At 45.7% G+C, this 18,773-nt stretch overlaps 1 protein-coding gene across 2 annotated transcripts in view; it reads right to left on the bottom strand.

Moving 5' to 3' along the window:
- Nucleotides 1-1,389: 1,389 nt before the first annotated feature.
- The window catches only part of CRAT (carnitine O-acetyltransferase), a 32,033-nt gene continuing 14,649 nt past the window's right edge, over nucleotides 1,390-18,773 (bottom strand). The window contains exons 2-15 of one of the 2 annotated variants that reach the window (XM_010570931.1): nucleotides 16,404-18,518; nucleotides 14,755-15,018; nucleotides 14,163-14,281; nucleotides 11,905-11,958; nucleotides 10,697-10,862; nucleotides 9,937-10,111; nucleotides 9,268-9,446; nucleotides 8,114-8,214; nucleotides 7,543-7,662; nucleotides 6,903-7,025; nucleotides 6,412-6,547; nucleotides 5,865-5,927; nucleotides 5,200-5,337; nucleotides 1,390-4,597 (exon numbers count right to left, since the gene is read on the bottom strand). In XM_010570931.1, coding sequence (XP_010569233.1) covers nucleotides 4,382-4,597; nucleotides 5,200-5,337; nucleotides 5,865-5,927; nucleotides 6,412-6,547; nucleotides 6,903-7,025; nucleotides 7,543-7,662; nucleotides 8,114-8,214; nucleotides 9,268-9,446; nucleotides 9,937-10,111; nucleotides 10,697-10,862; nucleotides 11,905-11,958; nucleotides 14,163-14,281; nucleotides 14,755-15,018; nucleotides 16,404-16,547 — 1,998 coding nt within the window. In that variant the 5' untranslated portion in view covers nucleotides 16,548-18,518 and the 3' untranslated portion in view covers nucleotides 1,390-4,381. Of the gene's footprint in view, nucleotides 4,598-5,199; nucleotides 5,338-5,864; nucleotides 5,928-6,411; nucleotides 6,548-6,902; nucleotides 7,026-7,542; nucleotides 7,663-8,113; nucleotides 8,215-9,267; nucleotides 9,447-9,936; nucleotides 10,112-10,696; nucleotides 10,863-11,904; nucleotides 11,959-14,162; nucleotides 14,282-14,754; nucleotides 18,519-18,773 lie in introns of those variants that run through there. The other variant, XM_010570930.1, reaches the window with a different exon arrangement.

The following is an 18,773-nucleotide window of genomic DNA, read 5'->3' as shown; positions in this document are numbered from 1 at the left end:
TCTTGCTGCCTGTTTTATTATCTCCACTTTAATCAGACTCCTGCATTATAAAGCTGCTTGAAGTGAGATGTGTTTCTGTTCATCTTGATTATTTTTATTTTTTTGAGTTTTCATCTGTGCCTGTTGCCATAGGAGTTTGTGTGTTTGTATGGAGTGGGAGCTGCTGTAGAAACTGTTGGACAACTGGAGTGTTAACTGTAGAAAGCAGTGATCCTGATCTAGGAGATCAGGAATGAAGGCTGTTTTAAATTTCTGTGTTAAAGTAGCTATGGGTAGTAAACTAACTGTTTTCAGTTGTTACAGCAATATTTTTTTTAAGAACTGTTTAGTATTTGCATAACATGAGCAATCCTGTTAACAACTGAATGACCTGAGCACTGGATCTGCTTTGAAGGTGCATCAGAATAAAGAGGCATCTTGCAGCTTTCACAAGGGCATTTGATCTGACTTAGAACAGCTCTATTAAAATGAGACAGGACATCAGATAGGCCACATGACATGGTGGTACCATATGTTTCAGTTTGAAAGCTGGTACTAATCACTTATGTCTTGCAAAACCATTTGTTTTCTCTTTATATCTCTTGTAAGTTAACTTACAAAGCCAGAAGGGAGATCACAACTCTCTTCCCCAAGGACAAGGTTGAAAGAGTGGATTGTTTCAAGAGTGGCTAGCACTTCCCTAGCCTCTCTTAGGCTGTTATGACAGACTGATGGAAAAACTATATGTGGAAACACCTACTGAGAACTAGAGCATAGGGAAGAGGTTTCATCTCCTCATGGAGAGCAGTGTAGTGTAAAAAGCTGTTCCACTTCATGTTGCCTTCAAACCCAAGCTTCCTACAGTAATTTTTAGGAGTAAGGGAGAGGAAGAAGAGCTCTTGTAAGACACTGTAATAAACTCTCCTCTGTTCTCTGTGAGTTGTTTGTAATCTGCATCTTCTGCCTACTTTTGATGTACCTTTCCAGAAATTTTTGCAATACTTGATATAGTAGAAATTCCTTAGTGATCCCATGGATTTTCTTAACTAAATGGTGCTGTGCAGGAAAAAGATTTGAGCTCTGCCTTATTATCCTACACTTGTATGAAGTCTCCTGCCACTAGTTTTCTGAAATGGAATATTTTCTTTGGAATATGTGGCTTTGCAAGCAAATGCTTTCTATTCCTCCCCTGTACTCAAGGGGGCTGGATGGAGATACTAAGACAATAAAAGGAAGGTGACAGAATGCTGTGGTTCACTGTTCTTGCTGTCCCCACACAAACATCCTCCTATAAGGGTAGTTATGTAACTTCTGCAGTGTTTGAGGAGATTTAAGCATTTTTGTAGCACTTACTGTTTATTATGTTTCAGTTTATTCAAAGAACATTTCAAAACTTTGCATGACATGGATTACACTACCAAAACAGTATTTAACACAGCTAACCAGCAAAGCATGCAACACTACCAGGCTGTGTCATAAATTGCACTCATACCCCAAGAGTTATCTGAATATTTTCAGTCTATGCATTTCTTAAATTATTTGTTCCAAATCGGTGGTTTTTCTGGATCTGAAGTTTCTTGTACTTAATGTGCCTTTAAGACAATGGACATCTCTTGATCAAACGATCAGACAATCAGAAACAGGGAGGAGAATAGTATTCAGTAAGTCAACAGCAAAAAAATCAAGAAGGTATGAATCAGAAGGACATCACATTTTAGAACTTGTACAAAAAGACTTTTTAAAGGAGAAACCTTGTAATGATTTTAGTGTCCTTTCAAGCACTTCAAATCAGCTTCATTCATCTGAATTTCAGTTCCGTGTATCATTAAGGATGCATTAAGTGGTTTGTGAATCTTGTATCTCTTTCAGTGTGATAGTCTGCTTCTTGCAGCTGTATTCTGCTGAAGCTAGTGGGATATCCAGAATAGATCACTCCCATCTTCTGAGATACAGTCACAGCAGTGCATACTTCTGCTTAATCTTTAATAGGCACTTTCCTTTGAGAGCCTTCCCCTTTGATGAGACAGCAGTAGAAAAGGGCCAGTCTCAAATACTTAAGTGGCAATACTGTAGCATCAGTGGTTGAAGGCATTGCAGACAGGGAGAAATAACTCATCCCCTAGCAACAGAGGTTGATTCAGTATGGGGGGAGGGTTACTTTGGCAAAAGGAATATTTTTTCAATGTAAAAGGCTCCATGAACCCAGATGTTATTCCAGCAAGGTTTGGTCTTTTATGTAGTATTTACACAATCACTTACACTTTGATAATACTGAGTATCCTCTTGCAGTTTTCAGTCCAATTCATACAGAGGAGTCAACAGAGCAGGGATGTGTGCTTGCAGGTTTGTAGTGCTCCTATTGGTTTTTTTTAGATTATCTCACTCCATTCAGGATTCTTCTAAAAGATCAACTAAATCCATGTAGATGATGCGAAAGTGGCAGTTCATACAATCACTGGCTGTGCAGGTGAGTTTCAGTTAAATTTTCCTTTAAGGTTTATTTAGGTATAAGAAGCTTTGAAATAACATCCTTTTAGGAAAAAATGCAGTAGTGTTGGCTTGTGTCTTTCAAGAAGCAAATTAGAATGATTTTTTTTTTCTTTAAACAGGTTTAGTGCAAACTTCTTCATATATGTTCACCAAGGCACTTTGATCATGTCCCTTGCTGTTATATGATCAAAAAAGTAGCAATTGCGATCAAGTATTTCCCTGGTAACAAAACAGGCCATCAGACTCCTAATGCTTCTTGTTTATGGTGATGTCCCAGCAGCCACATCTTGAATGGTGTATAATTCAAATACTAAATTCCTGCTGCAGAAATAGCACTAGAATTCATTACCATACAGTTTTACTAAATAAAAGTAGAGTCAGGAGCTTGGATTCTGGCAGATTCATTGGAAGTAGTGCTTACAAAAATTCCTATGCTACACTTGTATGTTAATTATATATAATCTTTTACTGTCTCAAGTTCGTCAGCTGAACATGAAAACACTATCATGAGATCATTCTCTCACAGAATAGAGCTGGCACAAATCTAAGTAACACTGCAGGAAGAAAAAACTCCAAAGAGTGGCAGAAAAGGTGCTGTACTGCTAACTGCAGGAACAATGGCTGCCACAGTGCACAAACATATACACTGCCCACATGTTCTCAGCTTTCTTCCTGCTTTTCAAGATTTTCTGCCTTGTTAAAGCAGAGTGATGTGAAAGAAGGGTGATTCTGCAGCTGCTTTTCCTTTGACTCTAACAGATTTTAACTCTGTGAGCTAGAAATGGAAGTATGTTCTGGAGTTCCTGATCAGAAACATTCTTATTTGTCCACAACTTAGGCATAACACATTATGCACAAATATGTTGTTTCTGAAGGTAAGGTATAAAATCACATTAGGTTCACATGTGTGCCCTGAAGGAGGCTAGGCATGTGGCCTTCTGGCTAGTAAACAGGAGGTCAGCATCTTTTTCTTTTCCTCAATTCCAAAGAAAGGGACAATGAAGCAAGTGTTCTGCTAAATGCATAGGCAATCCCTTCTCATCTCCACAAATGTTAACATACATAAAGCCAAAGCTAGCAAAACCTGTGTGAGAGAAGTTTTGTAGAAACTTTGTGGGGAAAAAAAGCTTTATGCTGAGCCTGAAGATCAATGGCTAGGACCACAACAGCAAGCTTAACAAAGCCCAAAACAACAACAAAAAAACCACCTTACTTTGTAGCAAATGATATTTTGTTGTTAATAGGGTCAGTGCAACAGAAAGGAGAACCCAGCATCCTAAAACGAGGGGAACATTCCTAGGCCTGTAAAGCAGGTAGTGGTTGGAGTGCCTGGGATAAGTAGTGCAGCGCACTCTAACACGACTGGATCTGCTCTGACTTAAGAACTTCTTTCTCCCCTTGCCAAATTTCAATGGTGAAGTTTTGCTGGAGCAGCAGAAAAATCTTCTGTCAATTCTGAAAGACGCTGTACTCTTCAGAAGATGAAACCAGCAAAAAGACTTGGTCTTACAGTAGTTCCATCATTATAATAAACATTCCCTGCTTTTCCTGGAGGAGAGCTACCTTCCCCACCAAATGGATTTAGATACTGATAAGGAGCGTGCTTTCTGTATTCCTTTACAGTAAGTTCCATAAAAATCATATTTCAGTCCTCTTTGAGGACAGGATGGTGTACTTTGCATTGATGGGAGAGGACCAGTCAGTTCTACTTCAGCTTAAGACAGTGTTTCCTCTCACCACAGAGTCCAATATCTGCAGGTGACTATTCTGTAACCTCTTGCTGAAAACAAATGGTAGATGCCCTCCTAGGTTCCAGGGCAAGCTGTTCCCTCAATCATTTTCTGAGGAACTGGGAACTTCAGTGCATGAGGGATAGCCCCTTTAGTTGGGGGTTTTGCATCATGTTTGCCTCTTACAGTTTGGATTTGGGAGTGGACTGGAGCAAGATCCTCATGTCTAGCAGTGCTTTCTCAAGATAATGTGCCATGCGGGCTGCATTTGTGTCAGCACAGCTGTTGAATGCTGAAATTGCGAAGTTGATGTGTTCATCCATAGGGTTGTAACAGATTCCATAGCCATCTGGAACCACGGGACCAAAACACATCACGCAGTCTGTCTTTGCTGGGACCTGTGGAGACAATGCGATTAAAAACTTCTAACCGGAGAGAAATGTAGCCATCAAATGCTAACAGCTCTGTCAACAGTAGAAGAAACTGCCATCTCATTAAAATGATCTAGAAGAGGGCCTTTTTGGTCAGACTCAACCTACCACCACATGCATGCTGGATTCCACCATTTAGTAGCGAAGTGTTTTCCTATTCATTTGCAAAGGAGTACTTGTCCCCAAGATAAGCTTGTAATAGGTCACTAACAGAACTCTATTGGTAAAAATCACAGCACAGCAGATGGACATAAAGCTATTCTGGCAGTTAACTTCAATTGATCTCACTTGCATTTAGATACCAAGCACTTTTGGTGATCTTCGTTTTGGTTATGCTAGGGTTTTGTTGGGTTTTTTTGTTTTGGTTTGGTTTTTTACAGGGTTGAGAGGGACTGTAGCAGCTGTAAGATCATATCTGCAGCTTTATGGAATTGGTAGAAGCCTTAAAAATTTCTCTCCCCAAATGAAGATTAGTTTCTAACATAAGGGAACGAAGGAGAAATGTGGACAAGAAGGGCAATGAAAAGAAACAAAGAAAGCACTTCTGTCTTTGCTTGGATGAGTCCTACCTGGCTGGTTGAGAGATTGAAGTGCATTGCAACAGCGTATGCTGTGTCCATGAACAGTTCAGGCATGCTCACTAGGTCCTCAATAGCTTGAAGCTTCAAGCCTAAGAGGTGGCGGTCTATTGCATTGCCCCTTATTGCCTGTAAGGAAGGAAGACTAGATGAAAGCCTGTCTAGCAGGCAAGCGAGCAAAACTATCAATTTCTTTGGGTTAAAGAAAAGAACACTTCTAAAAATCTTTAAATGTTTAAAATTAGAAGGAAACTAGATTTTGCCTTTAGGACCAATAGTCCGTCTTGCTTGTAAGGACTGTGAAATTAAACATACCAGTGGAACCAACCTTACCAGTTCCTGCCTATGGGCTCCCTGTGGTTTAAGGGGTCCTCATGCAACTTTGGCATTTATCAGCAACAATGACAGTGAGTACTGAAGCTATTTTCATATTTGATTCCCTCCTTTCGGTCAGTCACAAGGTACACTTAAACCACTAGCTAGGGAGAAAGGATTCAGTCTGTGGCCTAGAACACTGTCAGATCAGTTAGACCTATGCAACAGCACTAACAGCCACATTGCTATGTCAGCAGAGAAAACTCTTCAGGTCTTGACTTTCACCAGAACCCTTATTTGCTAGGTAAAACCCCAAGTCTGGCTGCATAGAGGGCACTCACCATATCAGTGTATTGCCTGTGGGCCTGCGTAGCTCTCCTCAGCAAGTCTGCCTTCTCCTGGTCCTGAGAACACACAGATCTGTCTGTAAGTTTTTCTGCAGAACGGAAAACCTCATTTTGGCTGTTCCTCTAGGATGGAGGGCATTTCTGCCTTGTGTGTCTATCCTAGACTAATTTTTAGATTTACTAGATTTAATTTTTAAATCATTTTGTTGGCTGTGTTACTTCATTCTGAATGGAGTTCTCCATCCATCAGTAGCAAAACTTAGTTTGAGTAGCTAAACAGACTTCTAGAAGGGACATTACTTCTTTTTGGTGGGATTAGAAATGTCCATGTGTTGTTTCCCAGGCTTTCAATACATGTGAAAGTAAAGCCAAATTAAACCCAAGGTGCGTGACTATACACTCCAAGCAATGTTTTAGCTCAACTTCATATCAGGTGCAGTTTTGCTTAGCTGAAAGCAGCTGACACAGGGTTAGCCAAATAAGCAGCTTTCCTCTTTTTCTGGAGTGGAGTCCTTTTACTCCACTTCTTTAGGATCCTCACCGATTTGTCAGGGCTGTCCATTGATTGCACAAACTTAAGAGATTCTACAGAAGTCGAGCGGATGGTGTCTGTGCGGCCCAGGCGGAACATCCTTAGCGATGCACTCTCGTATGTGGCACAAACGTGGCCGTACATCCTGGAAGATGGAGAAGAAAGTCACAGAAGTGAGTTTGCCCTGGGAGAAATGGCCTCTTGTGAAGCAGAACTGCAGGGAAGGGGAAGACTTTACGGGAGTGAGTCCCACTGACAGCTGACCTCTGATGCTTCCTTACTAGGACTGTACACATACAGAAGGGTAGATCTCACCTGTTGCTTGGCAGTTGCCACAAGTAAAGTCTGCTGTTCAGTCCCAGTGCATGGGGAAAACGTGGGACTTCTTAGAAAGCAGGCCATAGCAGCCTGCGAGAGACTTGTCTCTGCCACCTTTATCAAGCTTACATATTGGAGTCTGATGGTGAACAGGTTGAGAAGCTACCTATTGGTGGTCTTACCTGTAATATGCTAGCTGCAAGGCTAGCTGGATAAAGGCATCAGGACTTATCTTCTCTGACTTGGGGAAGTTTTTCCCAAATTGATGAAAGACCATGACTTTGACATCCAGGTCTTCGACCATTCTGCAAAGAAAGAAAGAGGAAGTGTTCCTTTGTCTGTTGCTTGTTCTTGTAACATAAAGGTATGGATTTGCTTTCACAAGGCTCAGAGAGAACATGCTATCTGGATCTGACCTACGCAGGGACAGGGCGCTCCATCACACACAGATTTGTTTGGGCAGCACCACAGAGATGAGCTTTTTCTGGCCACTGCTGAAAATCTTCACCAGGTTATATGGGCTTGTGTGTGTATATGTGTTTATGCTCCAGTATCCCTAGTTAGATCCACTAAAGCCTTGCTCTTTCTCAGTAAATGGGATGAATCAGTAATTACCCCTTTCCAGCACCTTTGACTTTATTCCTAGCAGGTGGCTTTAGTATGCTTTTCAGCTAGGTTCAATGCTGTTGACCCAAGAAGTCATTGGGAAAACTCCCTGGCTGCAGTGGGGGAAGCCTCATTTAAACCACTGTCATGTTCCAAAGGGGGACATGAATTACTCCCTCAGTCACTCACCAGACCTCTCCACTGCTTTGTACTTACATGTTGAGGTTCTGCTTTGCCTTCTCTATGTCATTCTTGATTTCTGGGGTGATGTTAAACCGCAGCTTTTTGGGCATTGGCAAAGGAATCATGGGCGATCTTACCAGCTCAGGTTTCTTCCTGCATAGAGAAATGATTATGTTTAACCTGACCTTGAACAGCTAAGCACACCAGAACCTGAGTAGAAATGCACAGGAGATCTTCCCTAACACCTTGTGACACTAGTCAGAGGCTGAAAAATTCTTCACAGAGCCATTACAGCGTTTTTTGAAGGGTATGAATGAAATGTCTTCTGTGCCTTCTGCCCAAAAGAAACACCTCTCCCAGGCAAAAGTCCTGTTTGAACAGTGCAATTCCCTGAGAATGGAAGCAGCAGCAAAACTTAGCAGAGTAGCTCAACCACTTAATTCTCATCACAAATACAAGAACTGCAATACCTAATTAGCATACCACTACCCTTCCTCCAGAACGAGTTCCTAGGGGGTGAGCTGTGAAGAGGCATGTTCTTGGGGAGCAGGTGGTTTAAAACCTATCTCAAATGCTGAGAAAAATTAGAGGAGGCAGGACTCACGTGTACTCCACGATGTGATCCAGAAGAGCGACAATGGGTGGGCCTTCTGAGGGAGCATGCTCATATACAAGACCACAGGAGCCATCTTCAGCAATGATGAACTATGAGAGAAGCATGAGAGGACAGTGTTGAAGACAGACATCCAGTGTGTGAAGCAGGAGCTATCCAGAGAGTTGTTAGTATCTCACTGCTCTGTATCAGAATGGACAGTGATCCTATCCTTGCACACTGGAAAGGTACCACAAAGGTCTCATTTAGCAGAACAACAGTGGAAGCCTTTCAGCAGGCTTAGAAGATCTGACAGCACTGTTACAGTTTTGCAAAATTAACTGGATTAAGAGTGTGCTGTGCCTGATAGACATATTGGTGTGGGCAGTGTCCTGGCAATACAGAGTGGTTCAATGGTTTTAATTTACTTAGATGCGCACATAATACAGGAATAATATCATGTGCTGGCTTACCCTTACTTTTCAGTTAGCTGGAACATCTAAGCATTATCCGATCAATGAAGAGTTCCAAATAGGAACAAAATAGCTGAAAACATTATGAAGAATTCAGCAGATATGAGAAGAATCTTTTAAAGCACTGCTGCTACTATCCACAAGCCAGGATATACCAACTAATGAAGGAGAAGCTTGAATAGCAGCTGCTGTTGAAGGCTCTTGACAAAACTGAACGGAGAAGAGATCAGATGGATGCCATGGGATGGCAGCTTATGTTTGAAAAGACAAAACAAAAAGCCATTGGGCAGCTTCTGGCAGAAACAGGAAAAGTGACAAGCCTAGAGGAGATACAAGGAACAGGCCTCCCTACGTTTGGGCTGCCTCTAAGCAGAGGCGGCATTGTTCACTGCAGGCAGAAAATTGATTTACAAGGAACACAAAGAACCACTACACTGAATAAGCGTGGGCAGATGCAGTAAAAGAAACAAAAGTCCCTGAGGCAGGAATGAATGCTTGTGGTGACTGCAAGGGAAACCATAGGATCTCATACTGTCAGCCACCACACCTTGTCTCCCCTACTTCTCCACTCTCTTAATACGAGGAAAACTTTCCTGCAACAGGTTTCTGGGACTTCTTGGACCTTCGTAGTCTCAGGAGAAAGCATCTCCTCCAGAGCCATGTCTTCAGGATCTTTAGAACATCAGCACTTACTTGAAGAGTTTTGTCGAACCATCGGTTCCCACTGTTCCAGCGACTGCCTCCACCATGCAGCATCTGAGCAGCCACACGGCTCTTGTAGATGTCCTCAGACACCCGTGGCATAGGTGCATCAAGGCAGACAGTGCAAATGCTCTTCTCAATTGTACGCACAGATTCCTTATTGGTCTTATCTGGGAGAGAAATGAACAGCAAATAAGGAAGGGGAGTTGAAAAACTTGCATTTTAATTGGAGGGAGACTGAAATTTGAAAGAGCAGGTTTGAAGGACCCGGTGTTGGATTACCACTATACCTCAATGCAGTACTGGTCATTTAGAGGTGTACGCAGTTATTAAAATTGTAGCCAGCTGGTTTGTTACAGGTGTGAGCATGCTGCATTCACCCTCCTTTTTTCATGTTTCTTACATCCCACCCATTTGCAAGGCAACAAACTCTAGGATTTCAGGTCTAACAAACCAAGCTTTGCACTTCACCTGTGTACCTTCCAAACAAAAAATAACAATACTTTGCAATGAAATCAGGTTGCTTCTTTGAGGTGGAAAGCTCATGTTCTCTGTCCAGAACAAGCTTCCAAAAGAAAGAACTGAGCAGAGCACAGCAGTGAGGTTGGTAGTTCAAGCATTCGTGGTTGTTAGCACTTGCACGTTAGGGGCTCTACAGACCTTTCAGAAGGTTATTGTAGGCTTTTGCCCAGCTGTTTCGGTGGTTGGTGGTGAGGATCCCAATGGGTTCTTTGTTTGTTTGGAGGGAGGTGTTCCATATCTTCTCCAGCTGAATGAAGAGCTGATCAGTGGTAAGGGGACTTCCATCACTGTTGTAAACATCCAGCTCAAAGAACTGAAGGTGAGAAGAGTGGACAAGGACAGAGACAGAACATGAGAGATATTTATTGTCCAGCCTCAGAAACAGGGAACAGCCACTTTGAGAAGGTAAGACCTGACCTAAGAACTCAGCCTGTAAGCAGACCTTCAAAGAATGCTCAGAATTGAGAGACCCAAGTCCAACTTCCCTTGCTGGGCATAAATACAGTCCAGGTTTTAAGAAGCTCAGAAGCCACGGTAATAAGGGCCAAAACACATGAGGAATTCCTATTTCTGAGACTCAGCTGTGATGGTAGGGTTTGTTATGCAATTTCCACTTGCAATTTCCAATTCCAGACATGATCTCTGGGCTATGAGAGGAACTGCAGGGACAAGAAACAGGACAAGAGCATTTTTCTGCCTCATAGTCTGTTGCTCGCACACAGCAATCCCAGCTATTGGCCAGCTAAAGCCAAAGGGGATAAGGGGAGCAGGAATGAATCCCTGGTGAGGCAAACCTTGCAGGCAGAGACTTTCTATTGTTCCCTTTCCTCTGGACTACAGCTAGCTGAAAGGGACACCTGCATCTAAACAAACCTTGAAAGCTCAGCAGCTGCCATACCTGGAAGTTGTGAACCACTGTGATGTGTCTGGACTGCTTTTTGCCTTTGGCATAGTTGACAATGGAGTCCCGCTTGGGCCCAGGAATGCGGCAGGATGAGAGGATCTGGTAGTACTGGTTCATGCAGAGGGGCTTCCCACCCAGGTACTCCACTGGAAGGGTCTCACTGGAGACACAGCAAGGTAAGGAGGAAGGGGGAGAGAAAACAGATCAGTGAGAAGGCCTGCACTCCCCACACAAGACAGGCATAGGCTCAGCCATGCAGCTGCTGTCACTCACTCCAGCAATACCTAAACATGTTGGTGCTGATGGTATAAAAAAAGGGGCTGTCCTTACCTACTGCTACCGGCTTTCTTAGTAGGGGCTACAAAAAAAATGTCTGTTTGCTGGCCTTTCATTTGGGAAGGGGAAAACCATTATCCTCTCTGTAACACCAGAAAAATAAATCTCTGGACCTACTACGTAGCTTAGCATACACCATGCTGTCTGCAGAGAAGAATCCAGGGCACAATATACTGGGAGATGTATTGTTTCCTGTGAAATGGCAGAAAGAGGTTTTCAGGTATAATTTTGAGTAGTGAGTGTCTGATGTGCTATCTATGACTCACGAACTAGATAGACTGGGACTCAATCAATCACTTGAGCAGTCATATTCCAACTACCCTTCTCGCAGCTGGCCCTGAGCCTTGTCTGAATTTGGATGTAAAGGTGTGATGTTGGTAATGTGTTGGTAAACATATTTTTGGAATATAAATAAGGCATGGTCAGCAGAGGTTTGTTGGTGATCAGAAGAAAAAGAGTAAGGAGGAGCAAATTTCTCCAGAGCTCATCCCGTCTAGCTGGGAGATGATAAATACCAGAAACCCAAAACGAGAGAAACAAATTCCTGCTGCCTGAGCTGTAACTTGTTCTGTGCGCAAACAAAAGTATGTAGCTCCACAGGACTGTCAGTCAGGCTCACTCCCTCTAAGCACATACACGTGCCAATGAAAGTATTAAGTTAAACAACATGAAGAAAGAAAAGTAAATTTGCTTTTTCCCAGTGGTGGTGACCTTGGCAGTGAGCAGTGATGTTGATTACAATATCTCTTTTCAGATATTTGCTGTCTTCTCTTGCCTTTCTATTTGGAAGGGAGATTTACTGACTAGGCTCAGCCTTGCTATGACAGTAAAGGACACATGAGAAGTCAGGAGGGTCACTCACTCACTTGTCAATCATGGTCTTGAAATCCAGGATGCCCTCTATCAGCTTGGCAGCAAACCTGGAAAAATATCAAATGTAACAAGTTGAGATTCAAACACAGAACATCTGGGGCTCAGGAGCTAGCTAAGGAGGGCTAGCAGAGCTTCTCTCTACTCCTTAGAAAGTGCAGCCTTTCTGCCAAGTCCCTATTGTGCCCATCTCTGGTTAGCTGATACAGCCACTCTGGGGTTGTGATTTCAGATTGCTGGATAGTCCTACCATGTAGCGCTTTTTTATGTATCTTACTGTATAACCAAGGAACTCTGGACAACTTTCAAGAAAGCAGGGTTCAGTCCAGATGTATATATAAATGACCCTCTAACAGCAGCATTTGTTACTGACATGTTGAGATTTTATCACATCCTAGTTCTGTCTTAGCATTAAAACAGCACCAAGAAAAGGGCATTTCTGCCCTTCCCTGGCCAGGGGCCACCTCTGAGTTTCAAGCCAAGACGCAGCTGTATCTCCCTGCATCCAAGACTCACCACTGCCGACTCAGTTCCTACCCAGTGAATGTTCTGCTGCTAATGCAACTCTTAAGAGCGTTCCTCTGACATTGAGGGATCTGAAACAAATGCAGACATGCTGCGTGCTGACACTGAGGTGGTGTGTTTACCAGGATCAACATAAGCACTGCCAATGCCAACTCCCAGCAGGGAGGGAGGCTGTGACAAGCCACATCAAACTGCTTAGCTGGGAGTGACAGGTTGGCCTGCTCTGAGCTGGGAGCTCCCACCCATGCATGGGAGTAAGGGTGCAGGAGGTCACTGTGACAAGAGGTTGCACTCAGCTGAGCTTCAAAGGCTTTAAAGTGGTGGGAGCATTTGGCATTTGCAGGCAGTGTCATCTAGATTTGCTCAGCCTACCCATCCCTAGTAAAAATCTAAGGACATAACTCCAAGAACCTAAAGGCTGTTAAACAAATAAGACATCCTGCAAAGTAGTTTTCAATGAAAATTTCCCAGCCTTATTGCAAAATGTGAGGAAGTAAAACAGCTGGGAAACAACAGTGAAAGAGCCTATGTTCCTTTTCAGAGAGCCAACAGCCTGGGAGCAGAGTTAGGGCTTGAGGGGGAGGGGTTAGCGACTTGTTTTCAGCCAGCAGTGTTGCCAGATTAAGGAATGGAGAACACCACCTTCTAAACTTGCCTCTTGGCTCCTGAAGCTTTAGTGTCAAGCCATGCTGTCAAACTTCCTTCTGCAGCCACAAACTGTACAAACACGCAATTAGATTCTATTTCACATGGGAGCCCAGATTCTTATGCAGCTGCTCAATTCCACTGGTTGGGGCACTGGTAGTGCTCCAGATCTTATCTTCTATTTGGATTACTTAAGAGTGAATAATATGAGAGAGAGAGGTTTCAAAGATGTTTGTCTAGTCTTGCACTGTCCCCATAAGGCTCACTCTCTGCACCTCTGCTTAGGTGTACCCAAGGGAGTGGAAGGGAGGATTTGTTCTCAGCCTCACTGCTCCCCTGGTGGTACTTTTGATCTGCCAGAGCAGTGATGGCTAGTAACTCTGTATAAAGGTCAATGCTAAAGCTTTGCAGGTGGATTTAACACACTGGTAGTGGTGGTTAAAAATTAAAAGGAGACCACAAGGAAGAGAGGACATGGCAGGGTTTGATTGCAAGGAAAAGCTCAGAGTGCAGAGGCTGGTCACTGTTAAGTTTCCCAAACCATAAATCACAAGTGAAATGATACAGAAGGGGCCAGTCCCCTGCAGGAACAGACTGAATGACAGTCCCTGCAGCAGGCTCCCCCATCCCTATGAACTAGCAAACTCCAGAGGCATTTCTGGTTGGTCTCCCTTACATGCCTGGGCTACTTTTTATGCCTCCTTCAACTGCACACACAATCTTAGTGCTTCTTAGTCTTTAGGGTGTCAGATATATCCTCACAGTGCCTCCAGCCAGTGATTTGGCCATCTTGCAATGAAGATCTGTGCTAGAGCAAAGACTGAAACATAGGCTTTTAGTCCCTGTTTAGTACCTGAACCACTGGACTCCTTGTTTTTCCCCCTTGATGAAGTATTTAGTCTGGTGCAACCAGGAGTTTCCTAACAGCCTGGCAGCCTTTCTTTATCTGCACAGCACAAACAGCTATCAAACTTGGGGACCACATGGTAATTGCTCTCCCAATCAGCCTACACACCCTCCTCCCTGTACAGCAGAGATAGCTCATCCCATGTGAAACCTAGGGGAAGGTAGAAGAGGACTTTACCTGAGCTGACCTTGTCGATCCAGAAAATCCTGCTTAGGTAAAACCACACCTGGGCTGGAGTGGACCACAACTGGCAGGCGATACTCCAGGTAAGCTGTCTTCAGCCACCATTCTGAGAGCTGGGACGGAGAAAGGCAACAGGCATGGCATCTGCTGCTGTCTGACCCAAGCCCAGCTGAACGGTCTCAGCATCCTGCCCCCAGTTCTGTCCCACACTTTGCAAACAAACTGTTCGGGTTTTATGCTTTGCACATGGAATGGTAGATGGGGAACTGAGCAAGGCAGTGGGGGCTCTTGGTGCAGGGCTTGAGCAGAGGGTTTCCTTCAACTTCTTGGGGCAGCTGTGTGATGTTAACAGGTTAGAGGCTTCAGCGGCCACAGACAGGGTCAGCGACTCCCTGTTCTGCCATAAATCTGCTCACCCAAGTCCTGGTGAGGAGCTTGCACAGCTCAGGGAGGTCAGCAGCAGACTGGTCATGAAGGTGATGCCATAAAAACACAGGTGTCAGTGGATGCAACCAGGACATTGGAGAGGTGTGCGTCAGACCTCCACCCTCCCTAACCGGAGCCTGGGGCCAGAGTCCCAACCTACCCAGTTCTCTGTTTTCTTGGCTCTTCTCTCCAGGCCTTTCTGCAGCCTCTCCCCAACACCTCCTGGCTTGCGGAACTCAGCCACCAGCTCCTGTGTGTGGTTCAGCTCCTCCTCGCTGATGATGGGCTGCAGAGCCAGCAGGTAGCGGTCCAGTGTTTGCTGGAGCGGTGGCACAGGCAGATGGGGCAATGCTTCCTGATGAAGTTGGAATCTGCCTGGGATCTTGCCTAAAGCTGTCGGCTTCAGCAGGCCGTAGGGCCTGGCCTGCAAAGCACAGAGCAAATGTCGAGACAAAACTTCCCCCCTGATGTGCACAAAGTAGCAAATAACCTGGATCTGGGAGTCTCCATCCCAACCTCTCTGAGGGCACACAGATGTCACAGCATGGGAGCAGAGCACCCAAAGCGCAAACGCAAGGCGCAGGTCTAATGATAGCATGCTAGAGATGGTTGTAGGATATCCAGAAAAGCTGAGAAACTTGATCTCCCAAAATACTGATTCTCAGCTCATCAGAGGAAATGCTGCCAGGATAATGACATCTCACTCTCTAGGCACCTTCCAGCTAAGAATCTCCATGCGTTCAACAAAGTCAAACCCTTCCATCCCATGGTAAGTGGGAAGAAAGTAAGTTGTGAAAGAAATATTCATCTTATGTACTGTCAGAAACTGTTTCATGACTTCTTACAACAGCGTAAGGCTTGAAAGTTAAGTAGAACCCTTATGCCAAATCAAACTGCCCTTTTGGCTTTGATGAGGCAGAATTTAGGTGAGTTTGGGGCAGGATTAAAATGCCTCTTCTCTGACTGGCCAGGGATCGTATGTCACCAGCGATGGTCAGGGAAGGACTGGCTGTGATGTCTAGGCCTTGGAGCAATGCTCCTTTACGCTGGTGAACCTCCCAGTTACTGGAGGACCCAGCTATATTAAGAGAACCTCTATCCAGTTGTACCAGTATGGGACTGGCCAAATTACAGGAGTCTTTGGAGAGGAAACAGGGAGAGCTGTTCAGGAAATTGTGGGTGATGCCAACAGATTCCTGGGATCTGATGGGGTCATGTGGGAATGAAAGCCTTAGAAAGCACTGTACCATTTCCCTGGGCAGAGAAATGAAACAGAGCAAACCCAACTGATAACCAGGAAATTAACTTGCCAGTTTTCTCCCAAAAGAATAACAACATCCTCTTGGGGGAACAGGGTTGGACATCCTTCAGCTTGAAGATGTTTAAATTGTATTCTAAAGGTTTTCAGTTCCCTCTGCTCCTCCCTCTCTATTGGATCTACTGAATCAGACACTCTCCTACAGGACTCCGGACTTCGCATCGTCAGCGTACTGAGGATGCAAAGCCAGTGAGAACATACCCTTTGATTTCCAAGGCAATGAGAAAATAGCTGTCCCGCCACTTCCTCCCAGCAGTTAAGCACAGAGAAGAAGAAAGAGTAAATCTGCAAGGTGACAAAGCCTCTGCATGGTGCTGAGCCCCCAAAGAAAATGCCCTATGATGCTCTTTGTAGGACCTGGCAAGAACTATGAGATTGAGATTTGGAAAAGGAATGTTAATAAGAGAAGGGGGAATTACTGAAGCATGAAAGAAGAGTGGGGCTGGGAAGAAATGAAGGGTGTTAATCATGGCAGTGTGGGCATACTGTACCTTCTCCGCTTGCTTCTGCTTCCTATCCATGGCTGGTAGGACAGAAAAGATCGTAAACCTCTCCCTCGGCCTGTCTCGGTTTCCTCTTCCACCTGACAATGTGCTGCCCGTGCAGGGCGTCACCTCATTAGCGAACTGCCACATGACTGCTCTGATCAGAGGGCTCAAGGCCAGACACAGGCCTGGGAGAGGATGGGGTAATCAGACCAACAGGTTGCGTCAACTGCCATGAAGGTGTCTTTCTGGGAAGTCCCCCCGTGGCCACTGACCGTCAGCCCTGCATTGCCCAGTCGGTGCTTGCTGATCAATACTGTGTGGGCAGAGTCTCTCTCCGATCAATAGCTCTGGGCCTCCAGCCATGGCAGAAGTGAAGGTGCTGGGGACGTCGTTCCCTCAGCCTTTGCCTGGACCATGAAACTACAGCAGCCATTGCGAGAGAAGCCTGAACATCAGGCAGGGGAGACTCCAATTTACATCCTGGAAGCAGGTGACACTGTGGGCTGTCACCAGATGGGACAAGCTGCAGGGAGGACTTATGCGGGTAATGGGGAATTTAGTCCCTTTGCTCAGGCAAAGGTGGCCAGAGGGTGTCAGATGAGGACAGATCTCCAGTAGGAGCTGGACAGTGACCCAGCATCACTGCAGGTAATGGCAGGATTAATTGGAGATGGGAGAAAATTCAGTTTGGGGCTAAAGACAGTATCCTAACTACCCTCACACTCCATGTGTGTGCGGTCATTATTGCAAGCAGAGACTTTGGGGAGTTCTGGGTTGTCAACCCTTAAAAAAACAAGTTATCTCCAAAGCAGGGCAATAACAGAACTGTGCAGTCACGAGGAAAATCACCCCCTCCTTCATGTCAGTCTAATAGATTGAGAGGCAGACAAGCATAGTCTTCTACATAGCTAAGATCAAGTATGATGATTCCAAATGGTTTCAGATTTTCCCTGGGGTAACAGTGAAAATCCCAAACCAAATTAATTGAAAACACTGCATGTTAAAATGTGGAGTGGATTTGTATCTTTCTTCTTTTATGTCCTCTGCTTGTTTGGTTTGAGGTCACTCAAGTGTTTGGTGGGAGGACGAATAGCGATTACAGCTGAACAGAGGCGGCAGCTGGCAGCAAGTAGAGCAAACAATCCACCTTTCCCCACGAGCAACAGGGAAAACGAACACCAACGGAGAGCGGGGCATGCAGACATGGCCAGCTTGTGGGCTGGCATTGCTCCTGAGCCACGTTCCAACACAGCAGATGACCTTTTCCAGAGCCTGCAAAGCTGGTGGGAAATCCACCTGTAGCCTGGGGCTGGGGCACAGGAGGAAATTCAGAGCAGTGTCTGATTCCCCGCACGGCCACAACATTTAGGATCAGAAGACAGAGATTTGTCTTTTTCTTTTATTTTTAAATTAGAAGCTGCAGAACCCCTCAAGCTCAGAGACAACCAGCCCTGCCTGGCCACTCAGAAAGTGTCTCCGGGAGTGAATCCATCATGTCATCCCGCTCTGCCTCCTCCTCTCTGTGATCTGTCAGTGTCTGCAATAAACAGTTCCTAAGACCAGATGTGGGGCTGACAGCTCTGCTGCATATGTAGCCTTCCCCCTGCTCGCAGTGAAAGGCACGTTTTAAAGGCGAAGCCTGCAGCTACAGACAGCTGTTTCTTGGGCTTCCCTCGCTCCTGACCAGCCGTGGCCAGCATCCACCTTCCCTGCTGTCGTCCAGCCCCAAGCCCTCCATCTCTGACAGCTCTGGTGAATGTTCCAGCACGCAGTGCTCCCTCAAGGCACGTGAAGAAACCAAACCAGCTTGGAAGATGAACTTCAGCAGCGTCCCTCCCCGTCACCCTGGGATGAGCAGTGCTCTCACGGCTCCCCACGGGTGGCGAAGCCCTTTCCAGCCCTCCTCACAACCGGGATCCTCGTCGGAGAGAAACGCATGTCTGCAATGCGCCTTAATCACCGTCCTTATGGCCCTACCGAAGGCAGCCGTGCTTCCCCTCCGGGTTTAGGGAGCGGCGCCGGACCCCGACAGCAGCACTGCCACGGAACCGGGTCAGGGTGGCCCTTCGTGCTGGAGCTTTGCGGAGCCATCTCCCCCCCTAACCCCTTCATCTCCTCCTGGCAGCTCGAACCGGCAGACTGGGGCTGGCGGAGGCCTCCCCCGGCGGCGGGCCCGTGGCGCAGGCCCCCGCCCCGGCCGCTGCTGACCGCCGGCGGTTCCTGCCCCTTATCGAGGCCCGGGGATGGCCGGGGGCCGTGTGCTGCCTGCCCGGCACGGGGAAAGCCCCCGGAGCCCCCCGGTCACCGCCAACCCCTTCCCTCCCGGTCCGGTGGCGCGTCCCGGCCGACATCTCCCCCCGCCACGCCGCGTCC

This window comes from Haliaeetus leucocephalus, unplaced genomic scaffold, assembly GCF_000737465.1.
Source record: "Haliaeetus leucocephalus isolate CR32 unplaced genomic scaffold, Haliaeetus_leucocephalus-4.0 Scaffold306, whole genome shotgun sequence".
Lineage (NCBI taxonomy): Eukaryota > Metazoa > Chordata > Aves > Accipitriformes > Accipitridae > Haliaeetus > Haliaeetus leucocephalus.
Note: the sequence above shows the minus strand (reverse complement) of the source record. Positions and strands in the feature narration are given on the sequence as shown.